The sequence below is a fragment of the Haematobia irritans genome, chromosome 5 (assembly GCF_050003625.1).
Source record: "Haematobia irritans isolate KBUSLIRL chromosome 5, ASM5000362v1, whole genome shotgun sequence".
NCBI lineage: Eukaryota > Metazoa > Arthropoda > Insecta > Diptera > Muscidae > Haematobia > Haematobia irritans.
This window is the reverse complement of record NC_134401.1, coordinates 79,526,244-79,554,057: the sequence shown is the minus strand read 5'-3', so window position 1 is coordinate 79,554,057 and position 27,814 is coordinate 79,526,244. Positions and strand designations below refer to the sequence as shown.

Here is a 27,814-nt window from a genome sequence, read left to right as displayed (position 1 = left end):
TTACGTGTTTTTAAAGTTTTTTTTTATGTCAAATACTTTATGATATTTTGTATATAATTTTTACAAAATTTAAAATACTTTAAATATTATAATGCGTACCAGCATATCTTGCATTAACAAATTTAGCTGCTCACTCTTAAGATCAATTTTTGTTTTAATTTAAAATCACTTTACTCGTATTACTTGGGACCAGCGCTTACAAATATTAAGTACAATACCAAAAGGTATTTTGTCTCTTGTTTAATATTTCACTAATGTATGGCATTAAAATTTACTTCATACTCGGTAGTAGTAACTCTCTTTATATAATCAATCAATGAAGTTCTATTAATTTTCAGTATAAAATTCTTAATATTTACTTAAGACTTAATTTTGCCTATGTGGAATACGAAAGATATTAGGTGTTGTTTCTTTTTAAATACTCGATAATTTCAAATACATATTCTCTAGCAGTGATGTATACAAAATTAAAAAAGAAATAGAAGAGCTTAAATATATCAAATTAACAATAAATTATAAAACAAAAAACAAATATTTTTATTGCCTTTGACAACAATGGCGTTAAAAGGAATCACAGCAGTGTCATAGGGATGCTCATTGACAAATTTATGAACCTTGCGCGGCTTCGGTATTTAAATTCGATGCTTCAGTAATGCCATCACTGTTCAATTGAGCTTGGTGCATCAATTTGTCCATTTCCTCCTTGGTGGCACGTTTGAAAAATCCGGCCTTGTACATGCCATAGGTTATCAATGCCAAGGCTAGTAAACCTCCTAGCACTGCTAGAATTATAACCCATATAGGAGTACCATACAGTTGATGCTTTGAGATGATATTGTATTCAATCTTTTTGGCAACGGACAAAGTAGTACCCAAGGGATCTCCACTCTTCTCTACATCCAGGCCCACAACAATAACAAAGAATTCCCAAGGTTCGATGAGAATCTGATTCACTTCCTTCAAATCCACATGAAATTTCATTGTTACCGTCACTGGTTTATTGGGTTTGAAATCGTACAAGGAAATGACGGCGCGAACACACAATGTTGTCTCAGGATCATTACAGTTGAAGACAATTGTACGATTAACCGGAAGCGTACCTTTCAAATCTTCCCCAAGCAATTCGTATGATTTGGAATTGGCAATTCGAGCGTAATTCTCTTTATTTGCCGTGAAGGCAGATGCATCGCGGCGTCTGCGGCTATATGATGTCATACTCGACATTATGGAATCTGAAATGGAAGGAGGAAGTATTTTTTATTATTATATTCAAGTTCTTCCCAATTACTTTTAATACATATGTATATATTCACAAATTCTTATCTAGAGATAGGATTTAAGAAGAGGTAACATATAAAATTCAAATTAAAAATTTTAGTCAAGTTAAAAATTTCCAAAACATATTTGAAAAGCGTGCCTGTTCATTTTCAAAATTTCAGTGCATTGAAAAAAAAGATCTCAGTTTCAAAATCAAAATTATAACGGATCCTTCAAAGTAAAAAAAGATTTTCTTAATTCAAAAAAAAAAAAAAAACTTCAAACCTAAGATGCAGAATACTCAAAATAAATTTTAGCCTATATTTGAAGCGTTTTTATCTTAAATCAAAAGATTTATTTTAGTTAATTTAAGTGCCATTTCTTTAACACAAAAATGTACTTCTTTACTTTAAGGAAAATTGGTGTTAGTTTAAAGACATACGACTTCAACGGGGGAACACAAATTTCCAAATTTAGCGTATTACATTTAATAAAACAATTTTTTAAATAATGATTATAAACTTTCTTTTAATTAAAATTTGATTATGGTTATTTTTGATCTCAGCTTAAAACCATGCATTGACTAAACTAACATACAAGTGTAGCTTAACCAAAATTGTTTAGGCAGTAGCCGACTATCAAACCTTTTGTCGGAAGGTTCAAGTGTAGTTCACTTTGGGTTGAGTGAATTACACGAATTTATTCTGATAATTGGTTGATAGTTTTGCTGCAAGTAGAGGATGCTGATGAGGAATGTGGTAATTCCGAAACAGCTGTACATCCAACCATCTTGCAGTCTATAGGGCTTTGCCCAATTTGACAAGCATACTTTTCCTCTGTTGGTTACTACACTTGTAGTTTAGTCAATGCATGGTTTTAAGCTGAGATCAAAAACAACAATATTGATTGAAGAGAAACTAACAATAACAAACAAAATGAAAATTTGATTATTTTAAAAAAATTTGCCCTTAATTTAGTGTAAATTCCGCACCTTACAATTTAGGTTGCGTAGTTTTTAATACACGTAAATATTATTTGCAATGTATGTACGATGTACAAAATCTCGTTGAATCTCGGTCGTAAAACGTTGGAATTCTAGCCGTATTTCCCCCATGGCTAGATCGAATCTGGGGCCGGCCCTGAGCAATATTACCAAATATACCATGTGTCTATCTCGTCTCCTTCTGAGTGTTGCAATATATGCACTATCTTATAATACCCAGTTTGCCTTTTCGGTGTGAACATAATGATTATGTTTCCCTTTTTGGATTTGGAATTGTAATTTTATAGATACAACGAAGGAAGTGGTTCAATTACAAACTATCAATTGGAGAAATACAAATGAAACCAAAACAAATTGTTCAATAATGTAGGTTACATTACAAAAAAAGTAAACGTACCTCCAAAAGACTCCTCCTTGACATGGAATTCATTCACATGGCCCATATTAATGGCATCGTATTTCATGCCATTGTTGCCAGCATCTTTTGCAGTTTTTGTTGTGAACTGAGTTGAAAAACTAGAGGTTTTCGTAACAGCATTCATGAGAATTTGTGTTGAGTTCTGATAGAATTGGACATCCTTGATTTGAGAGTCATGAACAGCCTGCATGGTAATATTGTTCATGTCAACGATTTGAACATTTTTCGTGCTTCCAGGTATTGTATAGGCAACTGGTATATCGAAGATAATACGCATTGATCCAATATTGCTGGGCCCAATACTTTTCACCTATGTAAATATAGTAGATAAAATATTTTTGATAATTATATACAATGACGATATACATTGTAAAGCAAAAACAATTTCATGCATCGAACACACAAAAAATAAAATATGAATTTGTACATAAATGTGTACATTTTTAAAAACATATGGACTCTTCCATAAAATAGATGTACGTTTACGTAATATATTCTTTCGAAAATACATGTTATTAAATTATGATAATTTTAATAATGTGCATGGACATTTTCATAAAGTTAATGAAACTTTATATAACATATTCTAAAATACTGGTTAAAATAAAGTCAATGAAACTTTATATAACATATCCGAAAATACTGGTTTTCCCTTAGCGTGAGAGAGCCACAATATAAAGTTACTCTTCAACAGTGTTGGCAGGCGATTTTTGATTCCCTCCCAAATCTTAAGAAGAAAACCCCAAAAATGGTCTAGATTTTTTCAAAAACTCCCAAAAAAATTAAGAAGGTAAACAGTACAAAAAGAGGTCCCAAATTTCGTGGAAAAATCCTGTAGTGGTTCACTTTAGAAATTAAATTTAGATAGAGAAACGAAATTTTTGACAGACAAAGTTTTCTTTTGAAGTAAAGAAAAAATAAAATTTGCCCTTTACTGTTTCTTCAAAATTTCGTATAAATCTTTTAAATCAAATTAATTAAAAAAGGTTTATAATGTATAAATAATAAAAATAAACAAGGAAACAAAAATTAAAGTATATATATATATATATATATATATATATATATATATATATATATATATATATATATATATATATATATATATATATATATATATATATATATATATATATATATATATATATATATATATATATATATATATATATATATATATATATATATATATATATATATATATATATATATATATATATATATATATATATATATATATATATATATATATATATATATATATATATATATATATATATATATATATATATATATATATATATAATATTAAAAATGCCCTTTCGACAGAAGCGTTTGAAAAATATAACAAAGATAACAGGTTGGTCCCCGGTCTGACACATAGATGGCGTCGATAGTATTAAATGCATATTATTTTTATAGTGTACCACCCTTCAAATGATTCGTGTCAAATTTTACGTCTGTTAGTCAATTAGTTTGTGAGATAGAGCGTCTTTTGTGAAGCAACTTTTGTTATTGTGAAAAAATGGACAAAAAGGAATTTCATGTTTTGACAAAAAATACTGTTTTCTGAAGGGGAAAAATACGGTGGAAGCAAATACTTGGCTTGATAATGAGTTTCCGGACTGTGCCCCAGGGAAATCAACAATAATTGATTGGTATGAAAAATTCAAGCGTGGTGAAATGAGCACGGAGGACTGTGAACGCAGTGGACGCCCGAAAGAGGTGGTTTCCGACGAAAACATCAAAAACAATCCACAAAATGATTTTGAATGACCGTAAAATGAAGTTGATCGAGATAGCAGAGGCCTTAAAGATATCAAAGGAACTTGGATATGCGGAAGCTCTGTGCAAAATGGGTGCCGCGCGAGCTCACATTTGACCAAAAACAACAACGTGTTGATGATTCTGAGCGGAGTTTGCAGCTGTTAACTCGTAATACACCCGAGTTTTTCCAATGGATGAGACAATGGATGAAACATGGCTCCATCACTACACTCCTGAGTCCAATCGACAGTCGGCTGAGTGGACAGTGACCGGTGAACAATTTTCGAAGCGTGGAAAGACTCAAAAATCCGCTGGCAAAGTAATGGACTGTGTTTTTGGGATGCGCATGGAATAATTTTTATCGATTATCTTGAGAAGGGAAAAACCATCAACAGTGACTATTATATGGCGTTATTGGAGCGCTTGAAGGTCGAAATTGCGGCAAAACGGCCCCATATGAAGAAGAAAAAAGTGTTTTTCCACCAAGCCAACCGTGCCACAAGTCATTGAGAACGATGGCAAAAATTCATGAATTGGGCTTCAAATTACTTCCCCACTCACTGTATTCTCCAGATCTGGCCCCCAGCGACTTTTTCTTGTTCTCAGACCTCAAAAGGATGCTCGCAGGGAAAAAACTTGGCTGCAATGAAGAGGTGATCGCCGAAACTGAGGCCTATTTTGAGGCAAAACCGAAGGAGTACTACCAAAATGGTATCAATAAATTGGAAGGTCGTTATAATCATTGTATCCAATAAAAATCCCCCTAAACGTGATAAAAACCGCTAAATTTGGATGGGAAGGGGAAACCCAACCCAACCTGGCAACACTGCTCTTCAGTATAGCTTGAGTCTCTGTCGTGATTCGAAGATATTTTATTGCTGGATAAGGTTGACGAAAAAACAATATTAACTGTTAGCGTTGGAGCTGTTTTTAAGTAATATAAAAAATTATAAAATTATATTCTTTACTTGCTGGACTTTTTATAAATGGGATCATACATTTATGCAGGCATTAAGAATTTTGGAAAAAATCCAAATGAAAGGCTACGCTTAATGCATGTCGTTTTTAGTATATGTTATGTAAAGGTACATATTTTTCAATGTCGAAAAATATGTATATTTCATTTATAATATTAAAAATTTCATCAACATTATGTATAAATTCGTAGCCAATGAAAACCAGTATTTTTAATCTATGATTTTATTTGTTTTCATACAATTTGTGAATTCCGTGTTTGGAAAATTTTTGTGCACACTTTTCATAAAATAACATAAATGTATTATTTTTGTTTTTTTGTGTGAAACAAAATTTGAGACAAACGAAAGGCATAAGGCATTTTAATAATAATAATATTTTTTGATAATATTTTTAAAAATATCGGATATTAAAAAAAAATAAATCGAATGAAAATAAAAAAAGGAAAAGGTTTCATTTCTTTTTAAAGACTTTTTATTCAAATTGAAAATGTAATGTAATTTTTATCTTATTTGCTTGAAGTTGCGAATAGAAGTCACTTTAGAAAGTATATGTGAAAGTGCTCGTTATCTGTTTTTTCCTATATAGATCAATCTTGTTACTTGAAAAAATATCAGCCCAACGTTTTATTAGATTTAACTGATAGTAAATTCTAATATTTTTTACTATATGAAATGGATATATATGAATGGATGGATGTTTTACTATGGACCACCAACTGGTAGTTCTCAATATAACTTTGCTCACATTGAAAAAAGCATGCCCGCCAAAAAACCTGAGAATTGAGGTAAGGATACATTTAAGACACAATTCTCTCTTAATTTTGAGTTTTTCGTAGTTGATTCTATGAAAAAATTTAGTTTATTAGTTTTTCTTCAAGTTCTTTAAAAATGTGTTAATGACAACTTACATTTTCAAATTCAAACTCTACTTCAATAGAAATTATGTTAAAAGAAAACTTTAAAATAAAGTATTGGAAAACGTCTCCTATTTTTGAACGCTTTTTTACTTTATAGTCAAGATAAAAAAACAACAACAACAACAAACCTAATGACAATTTCATTTAGAAGAATTTTTTACAATTATTAAAACCAAATTGACCTTTGTCAAACAAAATACCCATTTGTAAGTTAAATCGCTTAATTATAAAGACAAAACGATTCCATTCAAAAGTTTATCGACTCCGTCCTCAATATACACGCATATTTGGATTCGAACCCGGACCCAAAAATAGATTGTGATTCGTAGTCGGCCACGAACCTTCCACAAACATTTCTTTTTAACAGCATCCCATAATTTTTCCACTTCTGGTGAAGTTCTTTTGGATCAATCTTAGAAGATACGCTATATGGCGGTTTAAAGTCAAAATTTAAATTTTTTACATTTCTTTATGTTATGGGGCAATTAAAACCAGGTCAATCCTCGCTCGGAGGAATTTTTCCAAATTCTAAATATTAGATAATTAGAATATAAAAATGTTCATAAAAAAGTGATAAAATTAGTTTTTTAGGTTTTTAAATCTCTCCATTCAAATGAACTTCCAAGCACAACTTCTAAAGCAATGCAAAGGTTCGGAAAACGAAATACTTCCGTCCTATGACAAGTCCATGTAAAATTCATTGCAAAACTTTACACTACTTCTGGAACACAAGTTGGTGATCCGAACTACTTTTTTGGAAGCTCTTTTTTTCTGGGATATTAAATTTACATGAGTCTGTTTTCCTGTGCAGTGGTCCAAATCAATTGCGCAGGTTATATGAGTTTAAGACCTACCAAACCCTGAATTATTTTCCGATATGTACACATTTAAATTAGAAGAATTTTAATAATACTTGAACTTACATCATAAACATTAATAATTTCCGCAAAGCCGGACATTTTCTCAAGATTAATAGGATCTGTTGATGGTTTTCTGAAATTCATAACAAAAAATCTATGAGAAAAAAATCCATAAGCTCTGAACAATGTAACACATACCCAACGGCCACGATCTCTGTGAATTCCTTTAGAGCAACTATATCGGAGGCTACGTTATCCGATGCATTCAATTCCTTACCCGTACTGAAAACCTTGGCAACTAAAGTCATACTATTACCAGTAATCGAGCTGGTGTCGTATATGACAGCGATGGTATCCTTGGAGCCCTTTGACATGGGTTGACCATGATTTAGATCACACAAGAGTGAGGAATCCTGATTGTTCATTTTACAATTTGAAGGAATCTTAGCAAAAGGCATGTGATTGGAGGAAGTGATATTGATTTGTGGTAAATACGCTGTTTCACCGTTATTCGCAACATCATAGGAAACACTGAAAGTTCGGCTGCTGCCCAGGATAAATGATTGCCTAAAAAATGCACAATATTTCGGGACTAGAGATAGATACATTACTGATTGTTTCCGATTACTTACTCCAAATTACTCTTGACCTGCAAATCGGCTACACAAATCTCTGTGGCACATCCTGTACTAAATATTATTTTTTCAGTGTGTGATTTGGGATCAGTGGGATCGACGGCAGCACAGGTTTCACAGAATACTATAAAAGAGAATACCGAAATTTTATATTTTTTACCATCGTACTGACACGCTATTACCTTCTGAATTAGGTATTCCCTGGGCGAGCTGATAATGCAGTTCCATTTCGATTGGCTTGAAGATATCGCTAACACTGAAGCGTACATTACAGTCCAAAACCCTACATTGGGTACGAGTCGTTGCCGAAACAGTGAATTTCATTTCATTGCTATTTGTTGAGGCAATTGTAACTCGCTTGACCTGGGGATCCAGCACGACATGCATGACCAAGTCTTGCGATGTTATTTTCGTCGATGTTGTGTCAATGCTGTAACACACGGTTACCGGAAACGAGGTCTGCTCTGGTTTAATCTCACGCGTTTGCGAGGAAATGGTTGCCTTGATGGACACTACCGGGTATGAGCGATAAAGGAAAACTGTTTCAGCATTGGGTGCACCAATGGCGAAATCGTTGAAGCCATTGCCATCAATATCGGAACCCTTTGAAATGCCATGTCCAAACATTGCAGATCCATAGGAGTGTATAGCACTTCCAGTGAAATCAAAACGTTGACTGTAATGATCTCGCAATCCACGTTCACCACCCATGAACACAAACACCGAACCATCATTGGCAAAAGGAGCACCCACTGCAATGTCATTGAAACCATCGTGGTTGATGTCACCCAAAGAAGCTAGCGTGCTACCAAATCTGGCCTTTCCTTTCACTGGAGATACGATTAGCTTGCGATCGAAGTTAAGCTACAAGAAAATGGCGATTGGTGATTAACTGAAATCTTGGCTAATTATTGAAGTGGAACTTACATTTCCTTGATTGAGGAATACATAGATGGCACCATCATCAAATGAACCCGATATTGAATGCTGTGGAGCCGATACTATCACATCCGTTAGACCATCGTTGTTTATGTCCTCGGCAATAGCAGCATATCCGAAATATTCTCCAAATTGAAGACCCCGGAAAACGAAGAGTTTCGTTATTGTATCTCTGGTAAAATCGAATATGTAAGCCTAGATAGGGGAATAGACAAATTTGAATAAAATTCCATTTTGCTTTCTTAGAGGTATTCATACTTCTCCAGATTGATGATTAGCCTGGGGCGCCGAAGCTAAATAGGACAGTTTATGGAGATCGTTCGAATCGAAGTAACCAGAACTAACCGAATAACCAAAATAGGAATCATCGGTTTGCCCAAATTTGCCAGGATTCGGAATATCTGTCTCATATTTGCTCATAATTCCTGGTTCAACATCTGCCTGCCTAGGGATACGGGATAGACTGCTGGTATCACGGCGACTTAAACCGGGTTCATCGGTTTCCTGACTTTTGCGGTAACGTATCACCGATCCCTTCCAGGTGTGTATGCCAGGAGCACCTATTAAAAACTCCTCATTGTCCGGAGTAACATGGACACTAAGGCCCTGTTCACCCAACATGTAATTGTAGATGCGTTCACCATCTTCATCAATAATTTGATCTTTTTTTCCACGTAGAGGTGAAATTTTTGTCACATTTACTGGATTCTCGGCAAGAGTGTCTTTGATCCAATAACAAACACCATGCATTAGGTATTCATTTGTCAGGGGAGTTATGAAGCGAGGTGCACATACTATGAGCTTATCGGAATCTTGGGGACCTCCATCTATGGCACCTCCCAGCCACTGAAAGTCACGTTTCTCTGAATCATAGGAGTAATCACTTGATGGCAGGTCCAAATTACCGCGATCTTCAAATACGTACGTATTACACTTGACAGTACCGCTTACAGAACAACGGTAAATGGCGCCAGTCTCATTGATTTTGCGTTGGGCTTCTAGCGTCGATTGGGCTCGAGGGGCTCCAACAATAATACTGTAAACATAGAATGAACACAACTTAGTAAGTACCCTCTTACTGAGATACGTTAACGATCTACTTTGAATAATGAAAAGATAAACCAACCCTGCAAAATTTTATCGAATCAGTTCCTATTTAGATATAGCTCCCATATGTACACGCAAAGAAAAAAAACGTTTGGAAAACGTGTACCGAAAACGTTTTTCTTTTGTTAGAGTTTTTTGAATTGCTTCGAAAAATTTAAACTTTTATCATCAAAAAAATTCGTTTGTTACAAAATTCTTATTTTTTCAATAAAAAAAGTTATTTTTGAAACAACAACACAGTCCATTTCGTTTATATCAAACACTGTTCTTTTCTGAATTTAGGTCTTTAATAAGACACATTTTACAGTTCAAAATTTAATATACTACAATGTAATATTGAACATTTATTCGAAATCTGCCGAACATATCTGGAATATATGTTAAAAAAAAAAAAAACAAAAACAAAAAAAACTTTGGTCGAAGCAGGGATCGAACCCACGACCCTTGGCATGCAAGTCGGACGTAGCAACCACTGCTCCACGGTGCCAAACTAAATGTTTGTTTCTGTTAAATAAACTTTGTTGATTCGGTTCGTGGGCGCCGCAAGCTATGCTATATAAATATAACTTATATGGATATTTATCTATTGATGACCATAACAGGTACATAGCTCAGTGGTTAGTGTGTTGGCTTACAAAGTGCATGGTCCGCGGTTCGATTCTCCGTCCAGGCGAAAGGTAAAAAAAAAATTTAAAAATTTATAAAATCGTATAATTTCTTCTACATTGTTGGTATTACAGGAAAAGGTGTTAAGAACTAAAAAACCTCGTGGATGTGAGAAAGATATGAGGGAAAATGCAATTAGCAAGAAAACAATGTTTTTTTTTTTTTAGTTTGTCTTTATGAAATTGTTTTTACATCCTGGAAAAGAATAAACGTCTATCACAAAAAGTATATACTTTTCTTCCAAATACACTTCCTTACAGGGAAAAGCAAATGAGAAAAGAACTTTGTTTGTCTAAAATTTCGTTTGGGAGGAAAGAATTATTTTTTTGCGTGTATGCATCCCATATTTGGCCATAATACTCTTAATTCTTTACCAATATTACTCATATTTCAAATTTTGATGTATTAGCCGATCTCATTTATACTTAAATATTGCTCTTACATATATATGTAAATATTGCTCTTACGTATGTATATCGGGCGTAAGATATATGTATATATGGGGGCTATATCTAAATCTGAACCGATTTCAACCAAACTCGGCATGCGTAGCTAGAATGTTAATTAGGCTACCTGTGCCATACAAAATCCGATGTTACTGTATTATGGACCCAGAAGCCAGCAGTTAGAGGAAAACATTTCAGCTTTCACACACAGAAAAAATTATGTTGACATCTTTATCCGTTCAAAAGTTACAAAAAAAAACGATTTGGATCCACTGTGCAACTTTTGCAAATTATTGCATTTTATTAATGAAATGCGTGCTTCACTTTTTTTATCGAAAATTTGTTTTTAAGGACAAAGCTCATTTTTGGCTCAATCGATACGTCAACAAACGGAATATTCGATTTTGGAGTGAAGACCAGACAGGAGCATTGCAAAAGCTACCAATGCATGCAAAAAAGTCAAAGTTTGGTGAAGTTTATGGCTTATGGTCCTTCAAAGATGATGCGAATCGCAACGTAACTATGATTGGTGACTGCTACCGTGAGATGGTATCCAATTTTTTGTTTTCCAAAAATGCAATAGCTTGACTTGCATGACATGAGGTGCAACATGCCACAGAACACGCGTAATAATGGAGTTATTTTGAGGAAAGTTCGGTGAACAGTTCTTTATTTTCTGGGAAATACGAATGTTGTAAACTGTGTTGTTTAACATATTTGTGCATAATTTTTCCCCTATTTTTTGGTTCATTTAACTAAAGTACAAAAAAATTATTAAAGTACAGCAAACTTTCATATATTTGAGAATTTTTAACTAAAATGTAATAATGTCTATGAATTAAAATAGATTTAAATTAGGTTCAGAGCCCTGAAGGGTTCACTTTTGTGTGTGAATTCTCTCAATGTAACAACTACACCCTTAAAACATCGCTTCAAGCATATATATTTCCTGAATTTGTGCTAACAAATATTTAATTGTTTGTACTATGCACACATATTATGTTTCACCATAAGCATATCGTTTTAAGGCTTCGAATACACAATTGACTTAATTTTGCATTTTATGATGCAAGCTCATTTACATATATTTGCCTGCACTTAAAAATAATGTGCTAAAAATTTGAGTTCTAAACATATAATTTTTACACCGAAACATTCTTTTTCGAAATACGACATATTTTGTATTTAAAGTTATGAACAATTTTCAACTGCTTGAACCACTGTTCCCTAGTATTTATAAGATTATGATTATGAATATTGATAAGATTACATATTTCACTGCTTTTTTTTTTGGGTAGAAGAAGACAAAAATGTATGTAAATACTCCATACACTTTTGTTGTCGTCACCTTGAAAAAGATATTCATTGTCAGTTATCATGAAATCGATATCACTCAGTATCTTCTATTGTAAATTGCATTGAGAATGTTTCAGTGTATATTTGGGTGTGGATTAAATATCAATGTTTAATTTGTCATTTAAGGTGTTTACCCAAATAGGGTTAATTATAGTGAAATACTATAACTTGTGCTGTCTTTATTGATGGTCAGTCACGTTCATTCATACGTAATGGGAGTAGCTTCTGAAAGAACAACTCAACATTTGTGTTGTACCCTCGCGCAGGGAATTTTACATTGTGCTTTTGTAGTTAATAATAAGAACAAATTCTATGAATAATTGCATTTGTACATTGAATATTGAAAATGCAAAATTATTTATTTATAGTATGGAGAGAGTGTCGCTTTTATTGCCTCCATTAAGACAAGTACTGACATTTGGCTGTATTTTTATGTCTTTGATTGTTAGTCAAATTTTATGGTATGGATGTAACAAAGCCTCCACCTCCAAAGCAGGTTAATCTTACGATTCACTTTCGTATTAATCGCTGAGTGTTTTATGTCAATCATGATGACATCCTTAAAGTCTCAGTCAGTAAGCCGACTTAATTATTAAGTTAATTAATGCTAGATTTGCGAACACAGTCAGGTAGCTATACCTATTTAAGCATCAATTTCATTGATATCTTGTTAGGTTTGGTATAGTGGCTGTATACTGTTACCCACCTAAGTATTGCTGAACAATTTCTCCACATTTTAGAATTAAATCGGCGTTTTTAGATAATTCACAAATTTTAATATTTGACTAAAAGGAGACTCCGTGAGCATTTCATTGAAATCGATCCTTGAGTTGTTTGAGGCATATTTTTCAATTAACCCAAATATAACTGAATCATTAAGGTATACTACACCAAAAAAAAAGTTTACTATTTTTTATTAAAAATGAACTAACCCATAGTAAGAATGGCCATGATTTGGCGCCAAAGATTTTTTTCATCTAGATAAGTTCATGATTTTCTTATAAATTAGTTCATGTTTTGCATCGTATTTTAGTTCATTATTACTATGCTGTGGGAAGAATATACATAAACTCATTCAAAATATTCCTGCTATCCGGAAAAATGAAAATTTTTTTGGGAAACCTGTATTAAGAAATTGGTATCAAATAAACTGTTTGTCAGTATAATTTTCAAAAAAGTAGAGAAATTGAGGAATCAAAGGTACAACAACCCTGTATACAACTAAGAAATTTTTCGTACAAAACAAGTCAATTTTCTATAACCACCAGTATTTTATTTCAAAAAATTATTATTATATTACACAAAACTATGGCTTATGATATACAATAAATATTTTTATTCATACGTTGGATGCAGTTACTTGTCGGGAGTTAGTAATTGCTTCTTCAAAAGAGTAATATTCTATGTTATTAGGACTAAACTAACTAATTTAAATTTCCATGTTTTCCATCCATATCAAAGATATATGTGGCATAAGTTGCTATATTCATTGAATTGTTGTCCAATTTCATCGATTTTGGCTAACTTTTGTTGGGCGGATTTGTCTTATAAGCATCTGAAATTGCAAAGTTATACAAAATATTATCAAATTCTATCGTATATTTTGATTTTTAACTTACGGTTTTCAAGATTATTTCCTAGAGCCAATAAGGATATCAGCTTAGTTAGCATTAAACAGTAAGAATATTCCAAAAAAATACCATTACAAGGCCTGTATACCTGCAAGTAAAGATAATTATTTTTAATAAATTAAAATTTTGGTTTTATTAAAAACGGACAAAATACCGTTTATAGAAAAACTTATCACATTGAAAAATCCATCCAGTAGGTGCATTATTGGAATCATATCCATGGACTAATGGGACGTTATTGCAATTATTCTCAGAATATATTTGAAATAAAAGATATTATAAAATTAGACATAATTTCCACTTGTCAGTACAGCATTTAGTATTTAAGGTGGATATTAAGTTCGAGTTTAGCGGTTAAATTGGAATTTTCATGATAAGTTTTCTTTAACAATCCATTATAAAAAAATAATCTTTATAAAAAAATTGGTTTGGGCTATTCTCCATCAAGTTATATTTAAATTTGTATCCAAGACGTATAATTTTATACTTTTCTTAGTGATTTATTTTTAATTTTAGCGGCTAAACTCGAACTTAGTACTCACCTGTAGGAATTGCTGTAACATCAAAAATATTGATTCAAAGAAATGGTTGCATCTCCAACCTGTGATCCGGATGTAGAATAAATATAGATTATCCTATTACCACTCATGTTGTATATTTTTATGTAAATCAATTAAAAATCCGCACTAATTTTAAACTATTTAATTTGTTATTGTTATTTGTTTTTTTTTTTTAATCAATAAAAAGCGTTTTTGATTTCTCTAACACCACATCATTCACTTCTCAGTTTCTAAATAAATGTATTTTCATTAATAAACACCAATACCGCACGTACAATTTTGCAAAATTAAATCCACGTGTGCACTTCATAAATGCATCAACAGAACTGAATGAAGCAATAAAACTCAAAGACACAAATAGTCATAAAGGATACACACCTGCCGTAAAGAAAAACAACTCCACACACACACGATCCCCTTCTGGTCACGCTATTGCAAGAAAACAACTCTCACCACAAAAGATACCAAGGAACATTCCATTGTCTCTAGAATCAAAACAACCAACAACATCATAAATGACGCAATAACAAACACAAACAATCATACGAGATATGTTATATACAAAATGTCTCTAAAAACTCCCTCACATGATGCAATGATTTCATTACTCTCTTCTCACTACATTTTCCAGTAGCACGTTTATTAATTAGTTGGAATTATATCTATAAGTTAAGGTAAAATATATACCAAATTTATGAGGAATCTATAAAAAATGATATACACCCGTCAAGGATTATATTAACTACTTTTTATTCTACTTTATCTACAATTTTCAATGTGAGGAAAAAAACTCCAACTTATAATAAAAAGGGAAATAATCTGTAGGTAGCCATCATACGAATCGGTAATGTCGTTAAGTTAATTTTTACTACAAAAATTTTTTTCCATACAAAATTTTTTCTTAGTAAATTGTCCACATTTCGTAGTAAGATTTTTATATTGCCCATGTATTTTATAATAGAATCAACGATGCATTAACTACTGTGTTGGAAATTTATTTAAGGAAAAATCCTTCCCATTTCCTAGTTAGTGAACTAAAAAACATTTACTGACCTTTTATAAGTTTCCCTTTAGCTAAGTTAATTTTCGTTATGGTTACGAAAAATGAACTATATTACAGTAAATTTGTTGAACTATGTGGAAGTTAAAATGGTCCTTAAATTTACAAGACATTTTTTCAACCTTAATTTTTAAAAATGAAATTTAGGACATGAATCTTTGACATTTTTTATCTTTAAATTAGCAGAATACATAGTAATGGACTAAAACTTATTTTTAGTATCTTTCAGTTTTTGTTCAAGTTTTTTTTTTTTTTTTTAATAAAAAAAAAAACATATTTTGCTTCGATTTTGAGACTGACATGTATATAGCAACGGAGAATAATAATTCAACAGAGCCTTCCAAACTAAAGGAAAAATGTTAATCAACTTTTTTTTTTTTGAAATTTGTGAAAACCAATAATACACGAATATACAATGTGCGTGTTGGTATAGGAAGAAAACACTAGGAGAATAACAGCAACTTAGTAAGACTGGAAATTCCAAAAATTACTTTTTACAGTTGCATGGAAATTGAAAATAGTGTATTAATAAACTAAGATTTCAAGTGTATTTATAATAAACTAATATTTGATTCGTACTAAATATATTTAATATATTATTAATATAACACAACTTTTTTGAAGAAAATATGCGCCTATTTAAATAAATAAAGCTGTATTTAAAATCTAAGAAGCATTTCTAATTTCGAAGTAAAAATGTTACTACAAATATGTAAGATTTGTCCACATGAATGAAAAAAAAGTCAATGAAACCATTCCATACAATTCAGTTAATTTTTTTATTCTGTAGTAAAGTGGTACATAAATATAGGAAAATGTTAACTAATATATAGAATGCAATATTCCTAATTTCTACAAAAAGCACATCGTTAAAAGAAATAAAAATGTCTTTGGCGCTATACGAAGTTCAACTATCTTCTAATTTAGTTGATTCTACCGTGGTGCAATGGTTAGCATGCCCGCCTTGCATACACAAGGTCGTGGGTTCGATTCCTACTTCCACCGAACACCAAAAAGTTTTTCAGCGGTGGATTATCCCACCTCAGTAATACTGGTGACATTTCTGAGGGTTTCAAAGCTTCTCTAAGTGGTTTCACTGCAATGTGGAATGCCGTTCGGACTCAGATATAAAATGGAGGTCCCTTGCCATTGAGCTTAACATAGAATCGGGCAGTACTCAGTGCTAAGAGAGAAGTTCACTACTGTGGTATCACAATGGACTGAATAGTCTAAGTGAGCCTGAAATATCGGGCTGCCACTATACTTAACTTAACCTAAGTGTCGTGGGTTCGATCTCTGCTTCGACCGAACACCAACAAGTTAATTTTTGTTTTATTTTGTTTTTTTTTACATATATTCCAGATATGTTCGGAAGATTCTGAAAAGATATTCAACATATTCAACCACCTTGTTCTTGTTCCCAAATCTAAATAAATTCCTTGCTGGCGTTTTACCTCAAATGAAGATGTAATTACAGTTGGAAACCGTTATTTTGAAAACCTTGAGGAAAACTATTTTAATCAAGGGATAGAATTCCTAGAAAAGCGTTGGACTAAGTGTATTGAAGTATCAGGAGATTATATTGAAAAATAAAAATATTTTTGAAAAACTAACTGTTCTCTTTCATTGAGAGGCTAAGAAGTTTCCGAACCGCCCTCGTAACTAATATTGAGTCCATTATTAAATAATACATAAAAACTTGAATAGCATTGGTTAATAAATAAGAGTATTATGACCAAATTTGGGAAAATCGAGCGACGTATATATATGGGAGCTATATCTAAATCTGAACCTATTTAGATGATATTTTCCAGGTTTAATTGAAACCACAGAAGGTGACCTTGTTAAGAATCAGTTAAGAAATGAGGCCTCTATGGTCAAACATAAGATTATTAGGGGCAAATTTTTCAAAATCCTGCATCACACTAAAAAACAGTGAACCGACCAGGAAGGAAACTTTCGGTTAATTTTAGAAAATTTTGAATATTTGTAGAAAATTTTAACTAAACAGTATTACAAACGTTGGTATCACGCCGATGTCATAAAAATAAGTTAATATTTTTCGACAAATTCAAGAAAATTTATTAGACATAACTAAGTTTTTTCGCTTGTTAAAGAAAATTTTGTAGTTTGAAGGAAAAACTTGGAGTTCAAAATTGCAAGAATGTCTTTAGTGACATACGAAGTTCATGATGGAGGCATATTTGGTAAAATTTAAAATTTAAAGAAATTCTGAACTATTTTGTGGATGACACGAATTTAGTTAATCTTTATGCTTCATTTGAGTATATTTTTTTCCTCGGTTTTAGTTAATTTAACTAACGTACACAAAAAATTATTAGAGTAAAGGAAACTTTCTCCAAACATAATAATTCCATGAACTAAAATAAAGTTAAATTGGCTTTAGTGAAATAGAGAGTTCACTTTTTTTGAGTGCAGAACCAATTTCAATGAAATTTTGCACATACAGTTGGTACTATTGAGGACTGGATCTACCGAACTTTGAGTAAGATCAGTTAATAAATAAGGGTTCTATGGTCAAATTTGGGAAAATCGGGCTATACATACGAGTATATATGGGAGTTATATCTAAATCTGAACCGATTTGGGTAAAATTTTGCAGACTTGAAGGGTCGATTTTGGCGACGATCCGTTTGTAAAAAAGCGCAACGTGACCCCATTGGTCGAAATCGGGTGATACATATATATGGGAGCTGTATCTAAATTTGATCCTATTTCTTCCAAATATTATCAAAATTTTTAAAAATTGCGACTGGAATCATGTGAACAACAACATGGACAGACGGACGGACGGACACCTAGATCGACTTAGGAGGTGATTCTGAGTCGATCGGTATATATTCTATGGGGTCACTTTTTTCTGGGTGGATAAATGAGATCTGTATCCCAATTTTAGTTTTACCGATCATATATTTAAAGCCAGATATTGCTCCAAAATATGCCTTCATTTTGAAGAAACCGTATCTTTGGCTCAGAATTGGTACCAACATCCTTAAGGAAAGGTAAACAATTTGGATTTGATGTTTATTGGAGCTATTTTGGTATTGATTTTGAGCGAAAGAAGCGAATAATTACACTAAGAAAATATTTAACATAAGACGCTTGAAGGAGCTTTTTTAACCGCAGCTTAAAATTAAAATAAATTTTGCCATTCAAGTAAAATCAGTCTTATACCTGGAAACGCGTCCCATATTTTTAAATGCTTTATCGCTTTATGGTCATAGTTATATTATGACTATAAAGCGAAGAAGACGTCTTCATTACTAATAATGAATTATTTCAGATTTATTAAAGCCAAGTTCCACGTTCAACGCAATTTTCTTTTATGTAAGGTGGAGGTGTGCACGTGACACGAAATTGTTGTGACTCACGCGTGAGACACGCTGATGGCAACGGCGTGAGCGTACGTAAGCGTGATTAACCAACCAAATGTCGTGCGTGAGCGTGAGTGACAAAAAAATATCTTCGTGAGTATGAGTGACTGACGAATTTCGGAAAATACGCACACGAAAATAATCCGCTTACGAAAGATTTAAAAGATTTTCATGCATGAGTAAAAATTTTCTTTTCGTGAGTGTGCGTGAGCGTGAGTCCTACAAAAAGATATCATGCGTTAGTTGCGTGAGCATGAGTAAAATATTACTCACGTGCACACCTCAAATGTGTAAGGTATTGATTTGAAAGAAATTTCTTGGTAAAAATTGATTCCATGCTCTAATGTAAGATCAATAGAATTAAAATTAGGATACAGATCACATTTATCGAATATTCATTCATAACTTTATTAATATATCCATTTAAGAAGTTTTGCAGTTCTTAAAAAAGTTTTTCGATGTCATAATATAATTTTACATTAATGCACATTTTGAAGTTTCATAGCAAAAATGTCGAACATATTTTCGGAATGTTCCGAACATTTTTGGAATACATGTAAGAGGAAAGATGCATTAGCCAGAGAAGACAATTTTTTGGAGTTAGTCTTTATGAAATTGTGTTTGTATACTGCACTGAAAAAAAATATTGTCGCGAGGTCAAAGATTTCGTGTCTTTAAAATTCGAATGCAAATTTTGCTTAGCATAGAAGACGCATTTCTCTAATATAAATTTTTTTTTCTTGTCCAAAAGTCGAAAAACTTTTCAATGAAGTCGTATTGTCCTTATAATTAAGTGATTTGAATTAAAAATGGGTATCATAACATGAAAGAAAAAATGTTTGGGCTAAGGTCAACTTGACTTTAATAATTCAGAAATATTCTTTAAATTTAATGAAATTGTCTTTACATTAGTTGTCTTTATGTATCTTGACTACAAAGCAAAAAATCGTTCAAATATAGGACATGTTTTTCAAAACCTTATTTTAAAGAAGTTTTTTACTTGAAACATAGCATAATTTCTACTGGAAGTCGAGTCCTAATTTAGAAAATAAAGTTGTCGTTAACTCGTTTTTAAAGGACTTTGATAGCATATGAAGAAAAAAAGATGAGAAAGCGAAAAATTAAAATTTGCTTCCTAGAAGCAAGTACATAAAACCCAAATTTAAAAGAGAATTGTGTCTTAAAAGTATCTTTACTTGTATTCTCCGCTTCTTTGGCTCGCAATCAATACCAAATTTTTTAAAGTAAAGACAAAATCTTTGGAACCGGGCATGCTTTTTTTTCAGTGTGTAATAGAATCAACGTTTATCACAAAATATATATTCTATTCTTCCAAAACAAACCTTCCTTGCAGCAATAAGCAAATGGGAAACGACATTTGTTTGTTTAAAATTTCGTTTGGGAGGAAAGAATTATTTTTTTTTGCGTGTAGGTGTTGATATTCATCCGATATAAAACCTAATAAAAATCTGAGATTGTAACTATAATCGTCAAAAGCATTGCGGTATAACACATTGACCCAGAATGCATAAAAAACATATTTTCTGAAACGGTTATAACTAATTTGAATCTACCTAATTTACAAATAAGGGCAAAATTCTACAACTATGTTAAATACCAATGTAGGCACTTTAACAACTGTGGCATGAATAGCGTTTAATATAACATAAGGATTTTATTTTAGTTTTCTGCCAAACACAATGAATTGAGTTTTAGTTGCCGATATACGAAAAGAACTCGTCCCTGAACATAAAAGTTACAGCTGACGCTTATCAGTTTATTGGGTGTGCTTATTGAATGTGCCAAGAACTAAAGTCTTCAATTCAATTGCCTTAATCATAGGAGCAATTGTTTATCAGTGAATGGTCAAATGACTAATTTTAATTCGTTGAATTATAAGAAATATCACCTATTTATCCTAAGTACTCAGTTTCTTTTGGACTTGTGAACTCTCTATGAATTCCATAGAAACTTTGATGGCCAATTAATTTAACACTGTTGTGCTGGCGTTGATCAAAAATTTGGTTAAGGGTCATAATTATTCGATTACCATCATTTGGAAATAATGATTTAACTATGAATATTGTATACTGTGTGGGTAGTATTACTACATGGTTAACTTGTACACGCAAAGAAAATAATTCTTTCCTCCCAAACGATATTTTAGACAAACACAGTTCCTTAGTTCTTAGCACCTTTTTCTGTAATACAAACAATGTAGAAGAAATTATTTGATTTTATAATTTTTTTTAAATTTTACATTCGCCAGGACGGAGAATCATACCGCGGACCATGCTATTTGTAAGTCAACATACTATCCACTGGGCTATGTAAATAGCTGTTATTGTCATCAATAGAAAATTATCCATATAAGTTGTATTTATATAGCACAGCTTTCGGCGCCCACGCCGATTAAACAAACTTTATTTAACAGAAACATACATTTAGTTGGGCACAGTGGTGCAGTGGTTGGTAGGTCCGCCTTGCATACCAAGTATCCTGGGTCCGATCGCTGCTTCGACCGAACACCAAAAAGTTTTTTTGTTGTGTTTTTTTTTTTTTACATATATTCCAGATATGTTCGGAAGATTCTGAAAAGGTGTTCAACTTTCATACTACTATATTAAATTTTTCTATGAAACTGTAAAATGTGCCTTATTAAAGACTTAAAGTCAGAAAAGAACAGTGCTTGATGTAAACGAAATTGACTGTGTTGTTGGTTCAGAAATATTTTTTTGATTGATAAAATAAAAATTGCGTAGCAAACGAATTTTTTTAGTGACAAAAATTTAAAATTTTTGAATAAATTCAAAAAACTCTAACAAAAGAAAAACGTTTTCGGTACACGTTTTCCAAACGTTTTTTTTTTTTCTTTGCATGTATAGAAATTTTAGACAGTGATATTAAAGACTTCCACATCTGACTTCACTATTTTTTATTTGCATTTTTTGTCTGCAGGGTGGCTGATATATAGTGCAACAAAGGTTGTTCAAAAGCAAAAATGTCGGATATACGAGGACGGTTCGGAAACTTCTTAGCCTATCAATGAAAGAGAATAGTTAGTTTTTCAAAAATATTTTTATTTTTCAATATAATCGCCTGAAACTTCAATACACTTAGTCCAACGCTTTTCTAGCAATTCTATCCCTTGATTAAAATAGTTTTCCTCAAGGTCTTCAAAATAGTGGTTTGCAACTGTAATTGCATCTTCATTTGAGGTAAAACGCTTGCCAGCACGGAATTTTTTTAGATTTGGGAACAAGTAAAAGTCACTGGGAGCTAAATCAGGAGAATAAGGTGGGTGGTCAAGCAACTCGTACTTTAATTCATTGATTTTAGCAATTGTTAAAACACTCTTGTGCGCTGGTGCGTTGTCTTGATGAAAAATTATTTTTTTGTGTTGTAAGCCAAGACGTTTTTCTCGAATTTGTACATTTAATTGATCCAAAAGCTTGCAATAGTACTCTGAATTTATTGTTTTATCCCTTTGCAGATAGTCAATCAATAAAATACCTTTGAAGTCCCAAAAAACCGTTGCCATACCCTTACCAACCGATTGAATTGCTTTTGCCTTCTTTGGGTCACTTCCTCCAGCTTCAGTCCATTGTTTGGATTGTTCTTTCGTCTCTGGAGTATATTGGTGGATCCATGTCTCATCAACAAACGACGCTTAAAATCAATTTTATTTCGCTTAAAACGATCCAAACAGGCTTGAGAAATGTTCATTCTTATGCGTTTTTGATCGACTGTTAACAAATGCGGCATCCATCTTGCAGAAAGCTTTTTCATTTATAGTTCTTCATGCAAAATTAAATGGATTCGATCATTTGAGATGTCCATGATATTAGCAAGTTCACGCACTTTTATTTAGTTTCTATTGCGTATCTTAAAAATTAGTTTTCATATTCTATACATATATGTACATCCAATAAAAATTTCGTTCGAGTCGGTTGACATTTGATGTACCATATCCGAATATAGGCTCTAACTACCATACATAAATCGTACATATCGCTTCATAATTACCCAGCAAAAAAAGAGCTTCCAAAAAAGATGTTTCTCAACACTTTATTTTAAAGACATGTTTTACTTGAAAACTTAGGTATAAAAAAGGAGAGTATTTAATATTTTATTTCACAAAGGCTTTTTCAAGTAAATGTTTTTCGAATGACAATTCACATTTTTCATTTTCTATATCTCAGAATAAAATGCCAAAGGTACCTCAATTTGAAAAATTATTTTTAAGCAAAGTGAAGAAAAGTCTAATCTAATAAAAACACAAATTAGTTTTAATCAAAGTGTAAATGTTAGAGTTGTGTTGCTCCTACAACCGCCATTGGAAATTTAAGTTGTCGCTAACACGTTTTTAAAGGACTTTGATAGTACATGAAGAAAAAAATTTAAAAACTAATAAATTAAAATTTGTTTCCTTACATCTATTCTCCGCTTTTTGGCTCGGAAGACAAAGTGTAAAAACAAAATCTTTGAAACCGGGCATGCTGAATATAGAAGACAATGGTATGGAGTTTTAAGAGCATCATTCTGTTTTATCGCCGTGGGGGCAAAGATTGTCCTTAAAAACAAATGCGATTCTTTCTTATCAAAATTCGACAACTTCTTAATGAAGTGGTTTTGGTTTTATAGTTAAGTTATTCAACTTTAAAAGGGTTTCTTTACATGAAAGAAAATTTTATTTATTAAGCTCAACTTTAAAAATTCTGAAGAATTCAAAATAATTGAATTTTGTCATTAAATTTGTTGACTTTTTGTATATTGACAACAAAACTAAAATATGTTCAAAAATAGAAGATGTCTCTCAACACTGTGGTCGAGTTTGAATTTGGTCATATGGATTTATTAAAATTTAAAAATTTTGCTGAAAATTCAGGAGTAGATTGGCTTAAATTTGTCCGTACTGAAAAAAAGCATGCCCGATTTTCAAAGATTTTGTCTTTACTTTAAAAATTTTGGTATTGATTCCGAGCCAAAGAAGCGGAGAATACAAGTAAGGATACTTTTAAGACACAATTCTCTTTTAAATTTGGGTTTTGTGTACTTGCTTCTAGGAAGCAAATTTTAATTTTTCGCTTTTTAAGCTTCTTTTCATCATATGCTATCAAAGTGCTTTAAAAACGAGTTAACGACAACTTTATTTTTTAAATTAAGACTCGATTTCCAGTAGAAATTATGCTATGTTTCAAGTAAAAAACGTCTTTAAAATAAAGTGTTTAAAAACATGTCCTATATTTGAACGATTTTTTGCTTTGTGGTCAAGATGCAAAAAGCCAGCAAATTTAAAGGCAATTTCATTAAATTTAAAGAATTTTTCTGAATTATTAAAGTCAAGTTGACCTTAGACCAAACATTTTTTCTTTCATGTTATGATACCCATTTTTAATTCAAATCACTTAATTATAAGGACAATACGACTTCATTGAAAAGTTTACCGACTTTTGCACTCAAAAAAAAGTGAACTCTCTATTTCACTAAAGCCATATTAACTTTATATTAGTTCATAGAATCATTATGTTTGGAAAAAGTTTATTTTATTCAAATAATTTTTTGCGTATGTTAGTTAAATGAACTAAAAAACAGGAAAATGTTATACACAAATAAATCATAAAGATTTCCTAATTTCGTATTTCTTACAAAATAGTTCATTATTTCTTTAAATTTGTAAATTTTACCAAAAATGTGTCCATCATGAACTTCGTACGTCACTAAAGACATTCTTGCAATTTTGAACTCCAAGATTTCTCTTAAAACTACAAAATTTTCTTTAACTACTGAAAAAATTTAGTTATCTATATATATAAAATTCAATCTATGTTTGTTTATTTGTTTGTTTGTTTGTTTGTATGTACCGAGTTGGCTCCGAAACGGATCAACCGATTTACTTGAAACTTTCAGAGATCGTAGGGGGCGTTCATGTGGTGAAAATAGGGTACCTCATTTTTTGATACCTGGTCGGGGAGGGGGACCTCCCCTTTGTCGGACTTTTTGAAAATTGGACCAAAGTTGACCGATTTGGTTGAAATTTTCGTTGAAGATTGGGGTTGGCATCTAGACAAAGATCCGCTACTTTTTATTTCGATATTTGGTGGCGGAGGGGGGCCTCTCCTTTGTTCGACTTTTTTTAAAGTACAGTGAAAAAACTAAAATTCTCTAAATTATCTGAGATTTACAGAGAACATGTGAGGTTATGGAATTAATATGGGGTACCCGATGATTTCATATGTGGATGGGGAGGGGGACCTCCCCCTTGCCCTACTTTTTGAAACTTGGAACAAAATTATGCGATTTGCTTGAAATTTTAAACTTTACCGAGTTACTTGAAATTTACAGAGGACTGGGGAGAGATCGTAACCTCCGTCAACCGTAATAGTTGATACCTGATTTTGTGATATTTGAATGGAAGAGAGGTCGACCCTTTAGGCTTATAATTTGCTTGACATTTTCTGGGACGTTTACAAAAGATACGCTACATCACTTTTCGACATTTGGTCGGGGAGGAGGTCCTCCTCTAAAACTGGAAGAAAAACAAAAATTCTTAAGTTTTCTTGAAATTTACAAAGGCAGTGGGGGAATGTTATTAACGAAGAGGTAACCTTCCTTGCCCCACACTTGAAGGAAAGTTTCAAGAATTTTCAGGGAAGGTTAGGGGTGATATTCACTACGGTGTTTGTCAATATTGTATCGGGGAAAGTGACGTCCCTTTAAAACAATAGAGCAAAATTTAAACATCGCCGATCTACTTGAAATTTACAGGGAACGTGGGAGGAGGTGATTAAATTTATACATGATTTTTAAATTAGTATATGATTTTTCGATATCTGGTTGGGGAAGGGGAAAATTGAAATAAACTTTGTCGATTTACTTCGATAGAATTTATAGGGCCCATTGAGTAGTTGCGAAATTAATATAGGGTACGTGATAGTCTGATATCAGGTCGGAGTGGTGTGAAGGTTGGGGGAGGGTTCCCTTTTGTCCGTTTGTTTTTTCTTAAATTTAAAGTAGAGGGTTGTCCGTAAATGGGAACTCGGTACATAATTTTATGATTTTTGCACAGGCTTCTGCCAGACTTCTGTTTAATAAAGAACTTAAATTTACATGAAATTGGCAGCCAACGTAGAGGGTGCATCATTTTCCAAAATTTTAGCAAATGTTAATGTGGTAAAATTTTTTACTATTTTTGCTTTTTCCGATTTATTATATTATTATATTATTATAATATAGTGCTTAATTTTCAGATATATTGAGGAGAAGGATACCTTTCCTTGACAAACCACACTTAAAATTCACAAGAAATATAGAAGAAGGTACACCCTCTCCCGCCTTATTTGTACCTATAAACGAAAAATCAAGTAGTCCGATTTGTTTAAAAGAATTCAAATCTTTTCGAATTTGTTTTCAGCACAAAGGATATAGTTGATTAAGTTAACGCAAAATATTCCTCCAAATATGCTTCGGAAGGCGCAGCGAAGCGGGCCGGGTTACGCTAGTGTCTAATAAATTTTCTTGAGTTTGTAGAAAAATATTTACTTATTTTTGCCATATCGGAGTGATGCCAGCGCTTGTAATACCGTTTAGTTAAAATTTTCTAAAAAAGTTCAAAATTTTCTAAAATTAATCGAAAGTTATCTTTCCTGGTGGGTTCACTGTTTTTTCAGTGTGGTCAAGGAAAAAATCTTTATATTAGAGAAATGCGTCTTCTATGCTAAGCAAAATTCGCATTTGCATTTTAAAGACGTGAAATCTTTGACCTCACGACAATATTTTTTTCAGTGCGGGGAATGGACAATATCCAATTATCGTTTATTAATATATTAAGGTATTTCTCAAATGTTGGATTCAATGAAAACAAATGATTTGGGTTATACCACATCTGTCACACCTTGGTAGACAGCTCATTATGTCAATTCAGCCAAGAATAATTAAACATCGTATCGGAAGGAAGGGGTGGAGGGATCAATACAGGTGCTGATTGTGTTCTTTAGACAAAATACAAATTGAGTACATATATCTCCTAAGTCAAAATTAGTGGCTAATACAATTGGCAAAGTTTTGAAAAGAACGATATTTTTTATACAGTAAATGCTTTTGTATTTGCTGAATAAATGTTGACATGTTGTTGGTATTTGCGCGCCAGCATTATCACGAAACATATACGCACACACACACATACAAGTCCTCACATTATCATAGACTCATGCAAAGATAAAGAAATCAAGATATGCATGCCTGTCCGTATTTCAACCTTCCTCGGTATGACTTCATTCTGTTTGTATAACAATATTGAGTTATTATTTCTTAAAAAATATATAATGAAAGAAAAACAATCCAACCCGATATCGATGACAAATTATTTTTCAATAATTCAAGTACTATGATTCATATTCCTTCTTCGGCAATATCTTTTATGGGGATAATCTCGCATGGGAAATGCCACCTACTCACCCCATGGGCCTCAAATTTAAGGCAAATCCAAAATACGAAGATTCATATTTTTTCATATCGGTGACAAATCCAGGATCTTTAATGATCACATTTGGTTTCGGTGATAGATTGAAACACTCAACACTGACACTGTAACACCACAACACAATGAAGGTGCCAATTAATGACATTTTTGAAAATAAATTTGCCAATTTCCTTTCTTTGTTTTTTTTCTATTCTAACACAAAACACTCGCGATATTTACGACACCCGGTAACAGTTTCGTTTGTTGTTGTTTGCTAAAGTATTTCGTACCACCCCACTTGTGAGGCGTGTAGATCGCACTGAACGTTCTATTCTTACGGTGGTTCGCTTAAAACTAAC

General features: G+C 32.3%; 1 protein-coding gene and 1 long non-coding RNA gene across 2 annotated transcripts; both read right to left on the bottom strand.

Moving 5' to 3' along the window:
* On the bottom strand, positions 1-27,814 carry LOC142240588 (integrin alpha-PS3-like). Its single transcript, XM_075312280.1, has 9 exons — positions 27,452-27,814; positions 9,032-9,809; positions 8,762-8,968; positions 8,017-8,698; positions 7,832-7,958; positions 7,398-7,766; positions 7,263-7,332; positions 2,658-2,988; positions 1-1,232 (listed from the first exon to the last, which is right to left on the bottom strand). The coding sequence occupies exons 1-9, from the start codon at positions 27,619-27,621 to the stop codon at positions 607-609; spliced, it is 3,360 nt and encodes a 1,119-aa protein (XP_075168395.1). The 5' UTR covers positions 27,622-27,814; the 3' UTR covers positions 1-606.
* LOC142238624 (uncharacterized) lies at positions 13,596-14,069 on the bottom strand. The gene is made up of 2 exons (XR_012722776.1): positions 13,968-14,069; positions 13,596-13,903 (listed from the first exon to the last, which is right to left on the bottom strand). It is a non-coding gene; the product is annotated as an uncharacterized LOC142238624 (long non-coding RNA).

What these genes read in the sequence shown, in the direction of transcription:
- LOC142240588 (XM_075312280.1), bottom strand. Translation starts at nt 27,621, where the DNA reads ATGTCATTAATTGGCACCTTCATTGTGTTGTGGTGTTACAGTGTCAGT. An exon ending in TATTCCTCAATCAAGGAAAT is followed by an intron (nt 8,699 to 8,761) that starts GTAAGTTCCACT and finishes ATTTTCTTGTAG; the next exon opens with CTTAACTTCGATCGCAAGCT. An exon ending in GGGAATACCTAATTCAGAAG is followed by an intron (nt 7,959 to 8,016) that starts GTAATAGCGTGT and finishes TCTCTTTTATAG; the next exon opens with TATTCTGTGAAACCTGTGCT.